The sequence below is a fragment of the Diuraphis noxia genome, unplaced genomic scaffold, assembly GCF_037042655.1.
Source record: "Diuraphis noxia isolate RWA-SAM2 unplaced genomic scaffold, SU_Dnox_SAM2 contig0002, whole genome shotgun sequence".
NCBI classification, from domain to species: Eukaryota; Metazoa; Arthropoda; class Insecta; order Hemiptera; family Aphididae; genus Diuraphis; species Diuraphis noxia.
The window spans coordinates 18065318-18087982 of NW_028301712.1; the positions used below are offsets into that span (position 1 = coordinate 18065318).

General features: G+C 30.6%; 1 protein-coding gene across 1 annotated transcript in view; it reads left to right on the forward strand.

Annotated features, from left to right (window-relative positions):
* The first annotated feature begins 296 nt into the window (after positions 1–296).
* The window catches only part of Wnt2 (Wnt oncogene analog 2), a 77750-nt gene continuing 55381 nt past the window's right edge, over positions 297–22665 (forward strand). Inside the window, exon 1 of the mRNA XM_089220447.1 lies at positions 297–939. Coding sequence (XP_089076573.1) covers positions 869–939 — 71 coding nt within the window. The 5' untranslated portion in view covers positions 297–868. The remainder of the gene's footprint in view (positions 940–22665) is intronic.

Genomic DNA, 22665 nt, shown 5'->3' on the forward strand with positions numbered 1-22665 from the left:
CAGCGCGACCGTTCGCGGCGATGACCCGCGGGGGTCTCGGGGCCCGTGACATAATAGGCTGCGGTTATTAGGCGTGCACGTCAGCCCGAGGATCGCATCACATACACTCGGTGTATAACCAATTACGAGGTTCGGGAGGCGTGTCGTGTAGTCGGCGGCGGAGGCCGTTTTCTCGCTCGCTCTCTCTCTCTCACTCGCTCAGTAGTATATATATATATATAACTTACCCGCACTCCCAGCCGTTCGTGTTTCCCTCTAGTCGATGCCGCCGCCGCCAACGACGACGACGATGACGACGACCACGGCGGGGCATTAAAGTCTCCGACGTCGAACGGTTCGCGTGCGCACGCTCTCCTCCGTATACGTATACGCAAGTGCATGTCTCGCGATCGTAAATTACATCGTATAAGCATGCAATAATAATACCAATATATTTATATTAAAGCAATATCGATCGTACGCGACGCAATTCGAAAACACTGTGACAGTGCGTTTCGCAGGACCGGTCTAAAAATAGCTCCGGACCGACGTGCTTTACGACCGTGTTGCTGTTGCAACTTGCATAAAATATTCATATATTACCGACGGACCTGCTGCAACTGCAGTTGTAAATCATATTAATATGATGAATCGTGATCTTCTTCAATATAGTATCGAGTGCAGATGACATTTTGATTCATCTCGATTTGATGTCCGTCGCCAGTCGATAACTGCGTCGCGGTGGCGCGCGAATTCCGTCGGCCCTCGGCGGGCACGGAAAGCACGCGTGAGTGACGATAACGAAACGCGAACAGCCGACCGTGGCTGGCGGTATACGGGACGGCCCCGGGGGCATGCCGCCGGTTTCGTAGGGCTCCACTGGCCCATTATGCGCACAGTCCGGACGGGTATCATCATCAAGGCGTTGTTTTGGAACATTTTGTTGGCCGTCAACTTCAGGTAAGCTATAATAATATTAATATACTGCAGGTATTAGGTGCTATGTATACTATGATTTATGAGAAGATATGACTTCCGAGTTGTGCTTTCGTACATCTAATATTATAAAATACTTATTTGTTTATAGTTGTAGAAACTATAATAGTAATAGAAACAATTAACTATACCAATCAAATTAAAAAATACACATCCAGCCACTCAGTGGAAGATTCAGATATATATAGTACCTATATTAGGTACATACGTTACATAACATTATATAGATTTCGTGCACTGTCTTGTAAATTTTAGTAATAGGTATATAAGAATTAAGAATATATATTATAATATATTATAATATATAAGTAATATTATGAATCAGTAAGACACTATTTTAACATTTTAATAAAAGTATAATGCTTAACGCTGCACTATGTATTTTTTTAATACTTGTTATGTTATGGAAAAGTTATTCGTTTACAACATATAAGCATGTGCTCAACATTTACCATAATACCTGGTATTTGCAGGTACTCTGATTTTTGTTATTAGGATTTATATTATTATACATACAGTTGACTTAGCGATGCTGTAATAAATTAACAATCAATTTTTTTGGCATATATTGAACTTATACCTTTATATCACATATTACATTATATTATTTCTCCCTTTAATAATAATTATAAACGTTTTACTTCAGTCTTCAGACATATGATTTTTGAGTATTCACTATCCACACATTAATAATTCAACTGTATAAATACATCTATTTTTAAATATACAGCGTATATTATATTATAATTATACTGAAATCACTAAAGACTGTAGTCGAAACGAACAAAATTAGCATATTTTTTTTTGTATTTATTATTTATATAATACATAATATAAGCTTCAATACTAAGTTATTGTTCTACAGTCAACACGATGACACTAATCCTATATATTTTATAAGCGTACTATATTATTTTAATCTATTTTACTTCTCATGTTGTTAGGTAGTATAAACAGCAAACTCATAATCGTTGTTGAATAAATGGTCCAAACTAAAAAAAAATGCCACTTTATACAATAAAATTCAAACAGAGCTTATAGGTAATCGCATTTTCCGGATTTTTGTTCTTCTTAAATCCTATTTATAAACCGAACCAATACATCCCCCTTTACCGTGTGATTAATGCGATAACCGTCCTACAGACCCCAAACCACGACGAATTACCCCGGAGGGCTTTCCGTTATTCGGTTTACAACCAATGCGAGAGGGAATTCGACGAACAAAAATGTATAATGGACACTAGCGCGCTTATCGTGGGACGTATTTCATTTTTTATCGTCGGCAACGTAATAAAATACGATCGAACTATATACATCGATTCACCACTAAATCGAATAAAAATCGATCCTTTTTCATACAGACTATATATAGTCATAATATACAGCATATTTTCAGTGAATCCAGCTACTTATACATATGAGTATATGATGAATTAACAAGCAATGTACTCTGTATGTATAATATCATGTATGAGTGTGTCATTAACCAAATGTTGATACCTAATTAACTATATTAGGGAAATGTATATAAATGTATACAATTTTGTATTTTATATTTAAATTTTACTTATTATATGATGTACAGAAGGCTAATAATATATTCTTAGTTACTAAAGCCTAAAAACAACTTTATTATTATTTCAACAAAAACAGCTTATGTTTTATGAGTTTACATTGACTCATCTGCAGTATATAATAGGTATACCACGAAAACCATTATTGCTATATAAGGTCCTGAAGTAAATTAGGATTAAATGAATGTCGCACACGTTCGAGTATAGTATCCAAAAATGACATTCATCGGAAAAAGAATAATGCTACTGTTGCTGAAATGTCACATTTGTGTGCCACTAAATAGTGGCCTGAAAAATGATTTAGGCTTCCCAAAATTAATATCATACTTATTAGATATATTATTATCAAATACATCATAGCAGTATATGCAATCGAAAATTAAAATGTATAACATTATTTTTTAATTCAACTCAATATTATAAATTTTTTTTAAATAAAATGTCATTAATTTAATTTTTAGTTTTTTAAACAAAATTCGTATTTTTATAACTTAATCGACTATTTACATTTATAATTCTGACGTAAAATTACTTTTGGCAAAAGGCTTGGGAATAGGGCAAATGTAAATTATATATAGTGTTTAAACCACGTACCTAAATCTCATATATATGGAAGGAGCTACTTTGAATTTATACATTTTTAAAATTTGTAAAACTTAAGTTATTTTTTATTGTTTAAAATTAAAACTAGTATTTATCAACAATTTTGGATTGGTTTAAGATATATTGCTAAAATTTATAAGTAACTCTTAAATCAAATTTTAACTATTTACCTTCATTTAAATGATTCAGTGTGTATATTTAAAATAAAACTGTTTGGCTGTGTTAAAAATAGTTAATAATTGTAAAAAACTAGTTTAACAACACACAAACGCGTGTGATATCAAATTTTAAATAATATCCACGTACTTCTCACTCATAATCAAATAGTTTGATTGTGTTAATGACCGTTTATATCTGCTGAAGTACAGACAGTATACTTATCGTATTGTATAGATTGTTTCTAATAAATCTAGAAACCCCAAATAGAAGACTGTTGCGGATGTCAGCCCATCGGAGAATGCTTCACTGCACGCGCGCGGGGTGCACCTCTGCAGCAGCAGACGAGCCCTTGAGGCATCATACGCGCACATTGCCGCACACCGCAACGTTATAATAATATTACAACAACCAGTTGGAAATACCTTCGAAATACTCGGCCGGTCGTAAATAATTACGCCATTTAAAGAAATTGAGAGAGAAAAGAAAAAGTCAAACGCTCGTAATAATGTATTTATCGGCGTTTCATTGTCGAAAAATCGATTATAAATCAAATTCGCTAAAAAACGGTTTCGCATATCATATGTATATTATATATTACATACATATCGGTACGTCCCGCGGCAATGGCGTACGCGCGAAACTCTCGAAGTCATTTGTATAGTAATACGTTACGTATATAATACTATATTATATTTATATGCAAAAGCAAATATAGCATATGGTATATTGGTATATATATACATGTTGTAATAATAATAGTGTATACGTTTTTGAACAATACGTAATAAACATTCACCAAACGCCGCTTATATAGGTATAGTGTATACCTATGTATTAGAATACAAATATGTACCTACCACTCATGTACCTACCTTACATACATTAAACATCCACCATGGACTATATTATATTGTCACAGTTTATTTTAATTCTGTCGATCGATTTTCCGGTCGAATCTCTTAGCTCACACCAACGCTCGACATCGTATCATAATATTGTATTATTTTATCGTCATTACAATAATAACAATAACAATAATAATAATAATTATTATTTATTATTATGATAATTGTACGATGGTCTCGGTATACTGCAGACCATAGTACAACACTATATAATATATTATACAGCTCTTATAATATTACTTATGTACATGTCCTTAATACTATACATACCTACGATACGGATTAATGATGATACTGCAGGACTCGGGAAATATACGTTTGACTTACCTGCGGCCTGTACAATGCAGGTACTTAAAAACCGTATTGTGCGCGCGCGCCCGCTGACCGTCCATGAACATCGTATTATTTTATGCATATTATTATTATTATTATATTATTGGGCACGATAATAATGTATATATTAAACCGGCAGTAACTATAATAATATTGCCGTATACTGCCTCGTCTTGTGTCTTTGCGACGTCCAATAATATAATGTACGACGTCTGTCCGTCCGTCCGTCATCGGGCTATAAATGTTTTGTCAAAAGACTGTTATAACACTGCTTCTTTTACTATTCATTGAATACATTATACCTACGTGAAATCGATCAAAGTCGGTGTCGTTATTCGTATAACGTAAAACGTACCTGCAATCCTTTTTTTAACGATTTATATTGAACATTGAACTACCTAAAACACTATTAACGAGTACAGTTAAAAGCTAATAATATATCAGCGCTGATAATGTACAATAATAATATAATATTATGTCGGAGACCGGAGTAGTGATTGAGGTATAAAAATTCCCAGAAAAGCTCGTGCATATCAAATTATGATATAATATACAAAGCGTGATAGCTAGTTGTACGAGCACAACAAAACTGTAGTTGTATGGCTATGGTTTTTTTTTTTAAATATAATACTTGACTATGTTATTAGTTATTACTTAATTATATATTATTGTTTTCTTGTGACCGATTAGCTTACCCCGGCAAACGTTGTTTTGTCCATAAATCGCTTTTATTAATTATAGTTGAACGGCTCTGCCCGTTAAAATAATCACGAGTTAAATACCCTCCAAATTCCAAATTTTTATTGAATATTATGTATTATTATTTATTGAACGATGAAAAAAATGTGTAGCCCGTATCATTAGATACATATATTATGGTAATTTATTGTTAATTTTTATCTTGGGGTAACTGATGAAGCCTATGCAGAGAAATCAAGTGTTACAATATGATCGCAGCATAATATTGAGACTGATGGAGGTGAGCTGTTTACATATAACTACTAACTATAGGTACGCAACTCACGCTTCTCACAGAGTTCTACAATAATATTATGTATCCAAAATTTGAAAACGAGACCCATACAACTTTACTGAACTAATAAATTTTAACAACTCCTACCATTAAATAGATTCAAATCTCCGCAGAGGAAGTAATAAATTAGTGTAAACACTTAACGAAAATTATGATGCACATAGTAAATAACACGTCTCGCAGTTTTCTTATTCTCTACATACATACATATTCGATTAATAACTGTGGACTGTATAAGAAAATTAATTTAATATATTTTATTATGCCGAACTATAATTTAGATTCATTTTACTGCACCATCGTGATCGGTGAAAAATGGCTAACTAACTTTTATATGAGTCATGCGATAACACAACGGCATAATTTACAAATCTTATCTTATTGTGGATTTGTCCCAAACAATACCTACAACGACTACAACATTTTATGTGATATACCAACTGAATAATTTAGCTTCACCAGTTTGCAGTTTTTTGTGTTGTACCTTACGGGGGTTATTTTTTATATTACAATTAGAGATTGCTTGTAGATAATTAGTCATTACTATTGTGAATATTATAATTACAATAATTATTTTTATTATTAAATGATTTATTGATTCATTAAAAATATTTGTTCGAAAAAGTTATAAGGCATGATGGCATGATTTTACCCCATGTGCCCGAGTAAAAAGAAAATATACTTACTTTACTATTAGTTACTGTAATAGCAATCATTTATAAACAAAATGAATTTGTTTCCAAGTTGAATCTTAAATGATGAATTCTACATCATAAAACGAAACTACTAACAAAATGTCATACTCGATCAGAGGTTCCGCTGGTTCCGGCTTGGTGATGACGAATCAATCAGTCAGGACAAGTTATTTATATATTATATATGATACAAACGTACTAGTAATAATATCATATCGACATATCCTCTGTTAGACGATAACTATACATAGGGTTATCGAAACTAAATTTTAATATTCGTCTGTGGCCGTTATGATTTAACGAAATCAAACGGTTGATATTGGTATCTACCTACGGCAAAAAATAAATATAATTTTAATTAATGACGATTAATCATCGTATACTACTGTATAGATATTCCGATAAGTATAGCTATTATTTTTTAAACTGTATACATATTACAGAAACACCGAAAAACATGTAAAGGTTCCACAGCATTTCTATATGACTATACATGTGAATTACGTCATCGTAAACATCCGATGTCAGCGCCATTAACGTATTACGAAAACTCGTGGGTTGGACGACCATAGATCTCTAAGGTCTATGCGTTTTGCTCGGTAAATGAGGTACATAATAACTACAAATATATTATTTCACCATATTATTATTATATATATGCGTGTGTGTAAATATATATATGAAAACATTTTTTTGTTTTTCTTAATGTATAATATATTTGCATTGTTAATTTAAGTGAGATACAGCTCGTAAGTCGTAAGCCTTCGCTAATAAATCAAGTTTTTATTTCTATACGTGAAATGCATATTAAACACTAATTGAGCTGAAATGATTTGCTAAAAAATTATTGCGCGGGATAGTTTTCCATTTTATAACATGATGTTATAGCGTATTGTCGTGTTTTGTTTCAATTATAATCAGGACAGGGATAAGGAGGGCTAAGAGTGCCAAGGCCCCGGAGTCCTCTGAGAAATAGATGGCCCAAAATGTATTTAGTATACCAACTGCAATACACTATATACGTTATACTATTTAACTATAACTTATGTTATAGTACTATAATTTTCTTAAATTGTTTTTTAAAATGTATAACCTGAACAAAAATGAAATAAATTAATATATAAAAATATTTAATTTAGAATTTTTAAATTTGTATTTTCCTAAATTATTATTTTTCTGTTATGAATATGATCATTATATGTATAGGAAGGTACAATATATAGATGGTATATTTATGTAAGTTATGGTTATTTTAAGTTTTTCAATTATATATTTGCCTATTTATATAAACTATCGAGTAGAACTTCGTTAATCATTAATAAAATAACACCATTTGAATAAATACCCATTTTTTTTTCTTTTCCGTGACAAGCTCCGTAATTTTCTTGTCCAATGAAAAACAAAACATAATAATATAAGTACTTACGTCCGAAATATAACATATATGCTCTGTTTAGTCTCAGGAGATACCGATTCTGTAGCATCTACAAGTGACATCCTGTTGTCAAACCCAGTTCCACAATGGTAGCGCGTGACGCGAGGTGATGTGCAGAAGAATCGATGTTTGTCAGGTCACAGCTTGTTGTCTTGTTGAACAGATGAATAATAGATATAGTCACTCGCAGTTCTACGCACCAAGTCGCAATATATACATTTTTTAACGAGATCAACCGCAAATCTGAAGAGTTACTAGCTTTCATAACACATTCGAGTAGTTATCGCACACGTCAATTCTTATATATATATGTAGGGTTTATAATATCGTCACAGTGATTATAATGTCGAACACGGTTTTTTATTCGCACTGTTATTATAACGTTGAAAAGTCATTGGACGGGTGGTTTTTTTTATCATGTCGGCTGGTTGTAAAATATGAGACCTAACACCATCACTCGTATACTATATGATATCATATAATGTACAATTATCGTCATAAAGATTTCTCGGACGTCCGCTGCATGATGTAAATTTTTCTCAACGCGATCGACGACGATTTGACTGAGTAATAATAGAATATTTTACAATAAATGATAATCATATGGTATGCAAAAATAATATATCACCTAATAATGGTTCGCGAACAACTGACGGTGACTTTCTATCCACCCACTAAAACTTCGACCACGATACAAACTGGGAGATGAATACTACTTATAGGTATATTAAGATTTTGTGTGTGCTAATGTTTATAACGCACATTATTGAGACGAAATTATTATTATCCTTACTGTAAGTTGTAACCTCTAGATACCGGAGTAACCACGCCAGTCGTCAACTGCTGCAGTAAGCGACGAAAACCGTTAAAGTCAATAGTGATTCAACTCCGTATAATACGAATATGTAGTATTTTTTTGCTTGATTGTACATATTAATTATGCATAATTATTATATGATTATTAATCCATTATTTTTTATTCCCAACAAATTCATGAAAACGAATTGGATTTTATTTATTATTCTTACGAATAAGATATAATAATAATTATAACCTACCTACCTGAACATCTGGCCCAGAAAAAAACCACTAAAAAACAAAATGATGGGGGTACACCTACAAGGGTGGAAAATGATCTAATATACCCGAAGTATTATATATACATACATACATACATACATACATACATACATACATACATACATACATACATACATACATACATACATACATAAAGATATCAGATGAAGTACCTATATACGCGCGCGTCCAGGTGTTTTCGCAAGCCTATTATATTTAAGACAATCTTCTTTTATGAAATGTGGGCAGTAAGGATAGTAACCGGCAAAATGTTTCAAAGGGAGGTTGTGTAGTATATAGTATTATAGATATAAGTTTATAAATCGGGCTAAAAGGATACATAATATTATTACATTACACGCATCTATAGCTATGTCCTATATATATTATATACAATAGGTAACTGTGTGCCTAGCCCACAACGAATTGCGTATATTCTGTATTTATATATAATATATATATATAATAAAGTGCTTAACACACACATATATATATATATATATATATATATATATATATATATATAGATATATTATCGCGCTGCAGCAGATTCGATTTCGATTTTTCAGTTGTCTTGTTTCGATGACAGACACAATTTTTTTTCAAAAACGATAATAGGTCCACGGTTATACAACAGTATGCTACATTTGTTTACCGAAGCGTATTTTTTTATTTTTCTCAATGAATCTTTCATCATCATCATAAAAAACACGTTACGGAAACTGGTTTTTAAAAATGTTCGATTAGCCCCGAAAAAAATAGCAAGCATTCGATATACCTATATTATACTGCTGATGATAGGAATCTGTAACATCCGCGGAATCAACAAAGTAGATGCATTATAGGTAGGTATCTTCAAATACGATGTCTGATATGCGCCCGCTGTAAAATATTACAAATCGGCATAATACTTATAATGTTATGCTATAATATATTATTGTAGGTAGTAACATATATTATATACCTATTATAATATCATCGATCGTTTCCTATCCATGGCAACATTGCACGTATTAAGCGCATAATAAAATATAGGTATAGTAATTTTGTGTTGGTTTTGGCGAGTCTTACACAATAATAGACTCGTCGCCGTCGTCCTTCCTGGCTGCTCTTGATAGTCGAACCGGTCAGTGCTATATATTATAAATATTATTGTATAATACTATACCTACATATTATTATATTGTATTTCAATGGGCGGTGTGCATAAACTACTACTGCAGCAGCCGTCCCTATTGATATCGGTGGCCCCGCGGTGAAAAAAGACGAGAGATTACCAAATGTACACCGTGCTGCACCCGAGGATTACACACGTTCAAGTACAAAAAAAAAACAACAACAACGACGACGACGACAACCACGGGCCTTTGTGTGGCTGATTTCTCGTCCGATTTTTCGAGCAAATCTCCACCTACTCCTCCTCTAGTAGACGGCGGTCTGTCTCTCAGCCATGAAACCCTCTGGGGGTGTGCGAATTGAACATTATTATATTTATTATATTATATTATATACCTTATTATTTATTATTGTACGGTTTTTTTTTTTTTGTATTGAACGTGTGTCTGACGAGACGCGGAAAGACACACGATCGGGCGTGGAACAGGGGGTTGTGGTTGGACTGGTTGAGAGGGGGGGGTGAGGAGGCCAGAAAGCGGCAATAAACAGTAACGACAATATAATTAGAGTGCGCTCGTGAATGGGATATTAGGAGGTCCGTGTCTCGGTTGGGTGCCGGAGATATTCGTGCGGTGTAAGCGTACATATATTATATATATTGTAATATGTATATCATCGGTGCAGTATAGCGCCAGCGGGATACCATTACGGTAGCCGGATAACGTTACCGCGGTCTACACCAGGTGACCAGGTGCAGCTTGTAGAATAATATGTATAGTGCTATCCGGCAGTGTGTGTGTGTGTAATAGTCGTCGTTGTATTATATATGTATTAATTTATGTGTTATAGTCAGACAGTGGTGATGTTGCTGCGCAACAAAAGCGATCGCGAAAGAGACGACTATATGAATGTATCATGTATGACAATAATCCACGGATTTTGATGTACTAGGAAACTATAGAAAGCAATAAAGATATGAAAATCTTTTATTTAGTAAATAATAATACCATTATATTACATTTAACTTAACGGCTAACGTATAGCTAAATAAATACGAGCTTGTTAAAATTTAGTGTTACAAAATCGGAGAGGATTCGATGAAAAAACTATGTGTATTGTCCATAGATTTTGTTTCGAAAATTTCCTCGACCCTGTATTATATTATCCTGGGTGTCAAGTACTACAGTGAACTGGTGAAGTTTAGTTGTAGATTATAGTTTGGAGACAGGTAGACAAAATAAAGTTAAATGTTACGCCTCATAATTATATATTATGGTGAGGAGTGGGTTAGAAAAGTAGTAGTAAGTAGTTAGGCCTTTTTTCCATCTGGTTCCAAACCAATGATTCTATTACACTTACGCATAATGCATATGAAAGATGTGACCTATATATATATATATATACTTATATATAAATTATATACACGCGCGTTCTTCTATATAATGATGTATATATATACATAGATACATGTCATTTTTTATCCAAGGAAAATGTAATAATTCTATTTATAAAATATCGTTTTAAACGATCATCCCATAAAGATGAAACATCACAAAGAGTCGACGCCACTCCGCCATGCGTAAAAGTACGAGTATAATAAAACGAAAGTCTGGCTTTTTGTTGGCCACTCCGTATGTAAAATATTTTCCTTTGAAAAAGAAACACCGTTTAAGTATAATTAGGTACCACTGAATAAATAGGAAAAGTATTTTAGTATTATATATTTATATCTCGGACGCGTGGTTTAGTGACGCTGATTTTTTTAATTTAATTTCTTGTTAGGAAATCAATTATATTTAATTCTAAAACAATGTTACAGATATTTTTATAAGTAAGTGTACGTACTCACAATTTATGGTAGATCTGCCAATAATGAATCCCCTATTTTTTACTGAACATTATTAAGTGAATAATTTTTTGAACATTTTGATGTATGCCTAATTTAAAATTCAAACGATTAATTTCTAAGTTATTAAAATGTTTGCAGGAAGTATAATAGTTCTTTGCAGTTTTATAAAAATATAAAATAGATATCTATTTATCTTATGTAGTGTTGGATCTAGTATTAATTATACTTAGGTTCTTTATTTACAAATTATAAATGTTGTTAGATAAATATTAGTCACCAACATTTTCAAATCACCATAGCCTACATATTTTACAAACCTATTATCATGAACCTATTATCCTCAGTACTCAAAGTTGATAAATCAAAAACTACTCACATGAAGTTTCAAAAAATGTATCTACTAAATAATTAATAGTAGAAAATATTGGTTCTTCTCGTATTTCAAAAAACAAAAGTTTATATCTCCACATTCTCCACAGGACACCCCTTAAGTCCTTGAATAGTAAAAAAACTCTCAATGAATTTGAAAATATTTTTCAATAAGAATATTCCAAAAATCCAAAAATCCAAAAATCATATGTTTAATAAATTCATTATTGAAGAAAAGGGGGTGAGTAGACACGTTCACCAACTTAACCACTCTATATATGTATACAAGTTCAAAGTTTGGCGCTATTATATTATGTTAAATTATTTTAACAGAACTAAAAATAAATAGGTATTAATTGAAATAATATTTTAAAACTCGACAGAGTCGTGTTAATAATCGAATGGACAGTTTACCGCTACAACAGCTATAATAGGAACGCAAACAAAGAGCGTATATATGAAGGTTCAAATTGTTATTAATCGACAAAAATCTCATTCATCTGTACGATGACCGTCTCGAACGAACAAGTGTTATTAACGTTTGATGATTCAATAATGTTTTAAGAACGTGGCGTTTTCAGTTGATTGATGTTCAGCCGTACTTTGCTTAAATAGCTGATTTACCATTATACTCAATGGATGGATATTTTATTATTAAGTGCTATTAACCTAAAGTATGTAATAAGCTATATTAAATATAATGTTTATTATATACCATGCGTGGAAACACTCCAATTTTTTTTATATTAAAGCGAAGATTTAATGTTTCTATCAAATTAACGTTTTCATTCCTCTTGCAAAAAAAACCTAGTCAAACTCGCGTTGTTTTAACGACATCGGTTTTACAGAATTATTTTTGTTTTAATGCTGTGTACAGGTTTAGTCGCGGACACAATAAATCAAAGTCAGATAAAAATTTTTCGGACTACCTATTTTAATTCCAAACGGAAAAAACTAAATAGCTTTTTATGGTACCTGTATGTCCTGCAGGTATTTTTATTAATTGATAAACGAGTATAATAATTACTGCACGAGTTATGAATAGGAACCATTGGTAACTACATTAACATTTTTTAATTTTCAAATTAATTTATTCGTATAATTTTTTTGTCCATTCGCAATTATTCCAACCGTCGGAATCGTCGGATTCAGAATCGTAAAATATAATTTCTATAAGCTGCGTTCATTTTAATCGCCGAACTTCTTTGAAGTTTGAATTTAAAATGAATACGTATTGCTTTCCATTTTTATTATTCGTTTTCGGGTAATATAATAATTATGATAGTGAATATCATAAAATATGGCTTGCAATATTATCATTAATATAGTGTGTACGGCTACCGGACATTGCGCCAAACGTGTTTTACGGGGTTAAAAATCAAAATCTTACCATACCCAATAATTATACAGCCACTCTAATTAAAATATTATATATTAAAAGATACATAATGTTATACTTAATAATCGAACGCGTACATTACATTTTATGTATGGGTAACGTTCGTACACCATTAACGTCGATGTTCGTCATTATTATGGCTTTTGTTTATTTCATACCTGTCATATTTTACTGCTCGCCCGACTATACCTAATATACTGCAGCGATTGATTTCGAATGGTCGTTTGTTCTTGCGTTCCTTCAGATTTTCGTAGCGTGTGCATAGTTTCCAAGAACTTATATTATATTAGATTATGTATGATAGCTTATACGCAAACAAGACACAAACATATAATCATAATAATAATAATATAAGTTTATGTCCACATAAAATGAGTATCGATCAAAAAAAAGCAGAAATATTTTTTATATATCTATAAAAGGACGCACGCCGTGTTGTGTGCACATTGAAACTAATAGTTTCTGACATGATGTAGCTTAAGCGAATATTATGACAATAATTATTACGAGACTCCGTCGTATGTATTACCTGCAGTGTACGAACGTTGAACGAAATGTGACGTAACAAGAGGAAACTGGGCGTGGGAAGATTTTTAGTCGCATGATAATAGTCGTGAACCGTAGGGTACACGCACGCCGCGACCACGGTCGAAAATCGGCCCGAACGTCGGCCTTTCAGCAACATCAAAACGATTGACCGTGGTACATCGTACACAGCGCCGCTGGTATATACCTACCTCGTCAAACGTGCGATGCGCGAATACATGTTACCGGGTAATGGGTATAGGCGAGGAGGGAGGGTTTAAACTCTAAACAGTGTCACCAAACGGACAGTCCGTCCACGCGCGGCCGTTACAGTACAGTGCAATAGGTATATAATATAATATAATACTATAACAATCTCTGTCGCCGCCGCAGCATCTTTCGGGCGCCCGACATAATATTATGTATATATAATATACACATTACACATACCTAGTTAGTAGTTGGTATCTATTTGGAACCGTCACCGTATACCTGGTCGTCGTATGTTATATTATACGTGATTTTTATTTTTACTTAATTCGTGAGCGCGAGCGCGCGTGTGTGTGGGTGTGCGTGTGTGCGCTTGTGTGATGCGTGTGTACTGCACAGTGTGCCCCCCGGAGAATATTTCAGCTCATTTCACACGCGACTCACGTTTTTGAACTCGTTATAAATTATAACCCATAGCATGAATATAAGATATATATAGTCTCTCTAATAAACAATCATAATACTCGGAGCGCATCAACCGAGTATATTATAATACCTACCAGCCAGTGCAACTATCAGTCACATCAAACAGGTTCTAAATCAAATTTCCTTCTTGGTCCCAAACCCGAACCACAGTCGCAACACGCAGTCGCTGTTGTTGTTGTTTTATTATTATTATTATTCGATATAAACGTCTTTTTTTTTCTTTTCATAATAGATATATGATATTATTAATATATTATTATTATAACATGTATAGTATATGCGACTATCATCGTCGACCCTCATCGTGTATATGGGACGTACACCTTCACACAAAAGATACTCTAATGGACTTATATATATATATATATGAGTTTTTTTTTATTGTATACTAAAGCATTAGTACATACATAATGAGAGACTAATCGTCCTCGTCAAAGAGAGAGAAAAAAAAACCCAATAAAACAACACAGCCATATTATTATATTCCGTAGGTCACGCGCGACATCGCCACTGTCACCGCCGTCGTCCGCCGTGTCACGCGTGGGCTGCCTACAGCACGCCCGGGTGTTGGGCATATCACATATATTATTATAATATATTAATTAAAAAACGATAAATGGAAAACCGACATAATAATATATTATATTGTTATTTGTGTTAGATACGACCGGATTTGTTTCGTATACACACATGTCACGTGTATTTATATACATATAGGTATGGGTACCTATAAGGCTTAAACGCATGGTAATTATTGTTATAATCATATGCGCACTCACTCACTGTTCGATAACCATAACAAGTTTCGGTAGCAGACGTGACCGATATATCTGCCGGTGGAATGGTACCATTATTATTGCCTTGGTGCAGTGTGTATGTGTGTGTGGTCTTTATGAGTATCTTTTTTATCAGGCGAAATAATTGCACGGATGCCTAACAATAATATATTAATTTATGCTCAGTTTTCTATCGTCTGGCAAAATTATTATACGGACCAAATGGACCAATAATAACTTGTTACTCGGTTGCATGATTAAATAATATTATATCATATTTAAATTAGCACGTATAAATCAACGCACTAGTAAGTAATTATAAGTTATAACATCAATTCCAATAGGTATAATATTAATAAGTGTATTACCGATATTATTGGCATGTTTTCCAGTCAGTTTATTATGTTGATAAAATATAATCGATCGTGTTTTAAATATTATCACCAGTCGGTGTGCAATCGTTGATGACTTGGTCTTGGTGAATTGTATTCATGTGGCTACTGCCTTGCGACCTTGGGTCGGACTACTTTTATTGTTCAGTACCTACTGCCTTTTTTAAATAATATAGCTAATATCCGATCGATGAAAAATTATTTCACATTATGTCTGCCTAATAAACCAACGATACGAAATGGCCGTAGAATACGTCGCAGTAGGAGTTAATTGCTCATAATACCGCTACCAGTGGTGGTTTGGAGGGTATACGCGGGTATACGACGTATACCCGTGAACCATCTTGGTGATTTAGCGTATACCTAATAAAAGTAACACCAATAAGCACGTATACGCACGTACACGCTCGTATACCTACTTCATAAACAGAAAAAAATCCATAGGGAACAGTTTATGTTTAGAAAATTTGTTATTGGTAGGTTAATAATAACATTGATAATTGATTATTATTTATAGCCATCGATTATCGTCTAGGTATATTCATTAGGAATCAAATTATAATATATCTACAAGCGACCGTTGACGTTTCTATACAAGAATATACTAGTTAGTGTGGCGAGTGCTATTCCGGCTATTCCGAGTGCAGACTTCCTGCGGCATTGCTCGTCTTCCGTTATTATTTATTTTACATTTTGTTTCTTGTAATATTTTTTTTTTTTTGTGGCTTGTGAAGTGAAGTGTTAAGTGTTAAAAATATGGATTCTACACACTCAAAAGAAAAAAACACTTTATTTTCTTATTTTTCAATAAATACAAATAAAAAAATCCGTTAAAAAATGTTGAGGTAAGTAACTATAAAAATTAATAAGGTAATACATTTTAAATTGTATTTATTTTATTAATTCGTTTACTTTTTATGCCATTTAGGTGGCGTCTAAAGAAGTAGAAACTCAATTATTGCCATCTACCGCATCCACACCAAAACCTACGACAAGTAGTCCTCAGCTGATACAATTAAAACCGTTCGGTAGAATTTAAGTTAATAAGTTAATAGAAATCACTTCACGTTTCAATTATTTGAGTCAAAGTAGTACCTAGTATATACAAATTACATAAAAATTATTAATTTTTTTATAATTAATATTAATTAGCTTTAACTAACATAAACAAAAAACATATATTTTACTTGGATGTACATGGCTGTAGGTCCTATTTACTTAACATGACTGTACATTTTTTATTTAATCTATTCAAACAAATTTTAATTTAGGTACTCAATTTAAAAATTATAATTCAAAATCCACTTGTTCTTTTGTACTCAATTCGCCAATATTTTAAATTTTTTTTAATTTTCAATTATAAAACCGAGGATAAAACTATTCACAACCTAAACATGGTGACTTGGAGGGCTTCAGACAACTGGACCCTCCCAATAAAACCACCATGGCTACTGAATACTGGCTATGCAGACTTATTAGGGACAATATGTGGACAATATATTCAACATCGAGTTAACAGTAAAAAGTTTTTTTTTCGCATACTTGAGAATAGTTTTAGAGTCAGCTCGTTTATCATATTTTGTAAATAGTGAGAAAAAAAATACGATTTATTTAAATTTTAAATTATTATAATTCTTTTTAATATTATGGTATATAAAAACACCTGAAAAAAATTATTTTAAACCATTTATTTTACTATAATTTAGATATATCAAAGGAATATTGGCTTTTATGTTGCAATATATTGATATATTGTATAATATTATTATTTTATAAGTATGTGTATTGTCTTAGCTGTATATTATAAAATCTATGCTATAGTGCAATTCAAGTATGCAATTGTGTACCATTTATTTAAGGAACACTTATAACTTATAAGTTATAGTGCCATAATTTGTCAACATAATAAAACTTTTCAAGATTTATCTCACCATTATTAAAATACCTATAAGTATTCTAAAAGAATACCATTTGGTAATTTGTATTATTTAAAATTAAAATTAAACTTTCAAATAAAACTTGTTTGAAAAAAAATATGATATTTTTAACTCCTTTTTATTAAGTATAGGTTCTGTTAAAGTTATATATTTTATATTATTTGCCTTTAAAACCGGGCAATTATTGAATTTTCCATAGAAACTTTAAATACTTGGATAAACCAAGAAATAATATGGTATAAAATTAATACACATTTTTTTTTTTATATAAAAGCTTATACTCGTGAATATGAGATCTAGAAAAGACTTGAATATTCGCGAGCGAAGCAATTTTCATTTTGAGTGATAAAATCTGATATGTTTTGATCCTAATAAATACACAATATAGTCATTGTCAAAAATTCTTGCGCGTATACCCTCCAGTTTTTTTGCCAAAACACCACTGACCGCTACATAAACGCTATACAAGGTATAGGTACTATAAATTATATAACTATGTAGTTAAAGGAAACAAATATTATATAAACAGGTAGTTATTAGATAATTTTTATTAGTTTGAATAAGATAATATGGATGCGTATTAGATGAAAAAAAATGAATCGATTTTTAGTCATTCTTTATCAAAAATGTTTATTTTTGCTTTATTTGAAATATACAATCTGTACCTATGAGGCGCAATGAGTACATGATATAAGAGATACATCGGTTAGGTTATGTAATAATATGCAGTAACTATACTGAATAAGATTTATTTAACAATACTGTCTAAAACTCTAAATTATACCATAATCATGCTATATTATGCCGTCGTGTTCTGCTAATAAATCGTTGTTGTTAATTTCTGTATAAAAATACATTTTACCCACCAGTAGTTAACTTATGCAGGACACGTAGGATTTATTTTCCGAGAGGGGTTGTTCTAATATTAATTTTTCCAAATTAACATATACTACTGATTATACTATAGAAGTGAAGACAATTTTATAAAGAAACATTTCCAAGAAATGTTCTACGTACTCTCGTTGGGTATTATATAAATTAGTTTTATTTTTTCTGAAGAAATTATATCTCAAACATGTATGTCGTTTTCTTATAACTCCATAGAAAACTCCCGAATCAATAGCATATATTCTGAAAATAATTATGGAGGAATATCTAATTTATATATGTTATCTCGACTAATTTTCTTATTTGTAATTTTACATTTTATTACGATAGTATTATGTCAGGGATCAGTGGCTTATTAGCTTATATCATATTTTAACATGTACCTACCTATTATATTGTACATGGATGTATATTATAATTATAATTTATAGGAAAATAATTTTTCATCAAAGTAGAGATCTACCTAATATCAAAATATAGTAATTAAATTGCATTATAAAATATTTAAGCAAGTCATAAAGATTTACTGTTGATAAAATACTAAATAAGTATTGATTACATTTTTATTCAGATTGAAGATAAAGCTGACGATAAAAAATAATTGATTGGTATTATAAAATATTATATTCACTGTGACAATTACTGAAACATTTTCCTTTTTTTAACCCCTAAAGTACTAAAAAATCAAATTTGCACTCCTCTCATCGACTTGAAGATTGAAACAAATTACTAAAAAATGAATCACTATAAAAATCAATGCATTTTTAAGATCAAAACCAGTGTCCCAAATAATATTCATATATATATGGAAATATTACGTTTTTCGTATTTGATGTTATTTCATGTTTGTTTCTATAAGTAGTACCTAGTTATAAACTTATTATTAAATTGGGTAAAGATTAAGAATCTTTACATAGTTATTTGAATTAAACTTTTCTTCTAGATTTATTACGCTTGTTTTCAAAAGTTTACATATCGTCGTATATGTATGTATTTCAAATATTTATTGCAATAAATTCATATTGAGTGTAGACAACTGTCTAATTATAATTACTTTTTATTGTGTACAATATTTTATATCTATATAATAAATATAGCGTATCTGCAAATCGTTATGCGAGTACTTAAAACTTTCAAGCCTTTTTTAATAGTACAGCATACAAGTGAAATGGGATTATTATAAATTATTTAAACAGTATAGTTACAGATTGGAAATTATAATTATACCATATTCAACATGTTAATGCAACTATAATGATGTATTCCCGTTTCCGATGAATAATTAATAACATAATAATTCAACTAAATATCGTAACTTGTCATAGGTATTCGTTGATGATACATACTAAATATATATTTCATTTTATTCAGAATAAGCGCAGGGAAGGACTTAGTTACAGCAGATTAACACAATTTTAAGTTTAAATGAAAACAAAACAATAGATTATACTACATTGATATAAACAAAAGTGCATACTTTAATATATCTATTATACGTTGTTGTAATTGATAATTTAAATATATATTTATAGAGTTTATACATAGAAATATAATATAGTATATAAAAGATAATTTTGGTATTCATTTAATGAAAACAATTTGAATACCGGGTGAATTTGTTGAGTATGACAAAATTATATTGCGTCCTCGTCCATATTTATTTACTTTTTTCTCAACATAAAGAAATTATATAGATATTCTTAAAAATTATAAGAAAATATTATTTTTACTAACTTTTAATTAATTTCGCTTTTGCGTTCATAGCCTATAATTACCAAATACCAGTCGATCTGCGGTATATTCTTAAACTTTTACTAAATTTATGATAAAACCATAAAACCAATATAAATCAATATATCGTTTAAATAATCAAATAGAACCCGAGAACGTACCACCAAAAATTTGATAATATACTATTTTAATGTTATTTATAAAAATATGTATAATCAATGAGTTTATAATAAATACGTTTGATATAATATTAAGTAATTATATTTATAAATTATACTGGGTGTAACAGCAAAACTTGACAAATAAAATAACTTTTTTTCTAATCAATTTTATTTTTACTATACATAATTTTCGACGTTTGCTTTGCATGAATAATATGAAATTTTTCAGTTTTAGTTTTAAAAACTGAAGATTAAAAAATTAAAACCAGATGTAATTTTTATATAAATAATTCAAAATAGCCAATTTTATATTTAGAAAAATGATGATTGAAAATCATTTATTTAAATCTTATAGTTTATTTAAAAATTTTATTTATTTATTAAATAACGTTGATTCAGTCTAAAAAACATTTTGAATTGAAAAGTGTATACTTTTTAAAATATTTTATGAAAATCATATTATTATTTTTTCTAAATAAATATCTTGTTAAAATCTTATTAAAAAAAAAAAAAAAAAAATAGTTATAGCTTTTCAAATTACGAGTTACTTCAAAAACTGTTGAAATTTACATCAACTGTATAAAAAATAAATTACTATTGTTTCAGACAAATATTTTAACAATCAAGTTTTTTAAAAACCAGATTTACAAATTGATTATTTTGAATTTTTCAGGCCTCCCTGTTCCACTCCGTATACTCGTAGTAATAAAACGTGTAACTAAGAATATAATGAATGCCTATAGGATATAGTGACATCATTATTTTTAAATTTCAATAGAATAATATTTTTGCGTTTATAAAAAAAAAATATAATATTATGATGAAAATGTATAAATTGGAATTATATTATTATTAGATAAGTAAAATATAATAAAACAAAAAATAGAATAGAAAAATGTTATATAGTATATGATGAACAGTTAAGTTGTGGGTTAGTTTAAGCTTTTGTGGGTACTGTGTTTGCACTTAATGATATTCATATTATCTATATTCTATATTATATAATAAATATGTATATATATAAATTATATGAACTAACTCAAAGTCGAATCGTTTCCCGCAACTATTGATGATATTTCAAACACGGTCTTATAGACCGCAATTTATGTCTATTGTTTCACAATTATTTATCAATTCATTGTAAATCCCTCACGGTACTGGCGAGAATCAACTGTGTGATTTTCATGAATTAGAACCGATTCATAATATAAAATATATTAACTGGAATATTGAAGCTCGAATGTCCGTTAAATATATGGCAATATTATTTTGCATTAAAACGACTCGTTCAGATATATTTAATGTATGGTATAACATTTAGTACTATTGATTTTTCCTATCTACACCTATATATAACAGGTCATTATATATACTTGTCGAATTCAGCTTCTGCAAAACCGTTTATCAGAATCGTAAATTTCATTCATGATTTTGAAAATAAAATATGTATATATTCTAAGAATTAACCTGTTTTTCAAGCACTTTTAAAATTAATTTATTGGAAAATAATCAAAGTACCTATCAAACATCAACGAATCGTTTATGAATACTAAGGAAATTGAATGGAATTTATATGTACATAACAGCGGAATTCAGGATCAATTAACTGCAGACACGGGATAATAATAATAATTGCTATATCAGATTTTTATTTTTGAATAATCATACAACCTAATATCGAATATATCTGCATTATCTATTATATTTTGCACGCATATAAAAAAATTATCGTTGAAACGAAAAATAAACAATGTATTATAAATTGCTGTATTTTAAAACCTTTTTTCCCTTGTTGTTAAATTAAAATTACTTAAAAACTTTAACCATAAAAAAAAATTACTTTATAAAAAAAGTTGTTTGGTAATGAAATACCAAATATCAATGCAATAACTCAAATTTAATTGCTAAAAAATTCTACGCACCAAACATAGTCTATAGTATTCGATGCCATTGTTTCTCATGCATGCCGTATACAGGAATTCTGTTATGAGTTCCATACGTTTTTTGTTAATGAAGCGCGTCAATCTCTGAAGG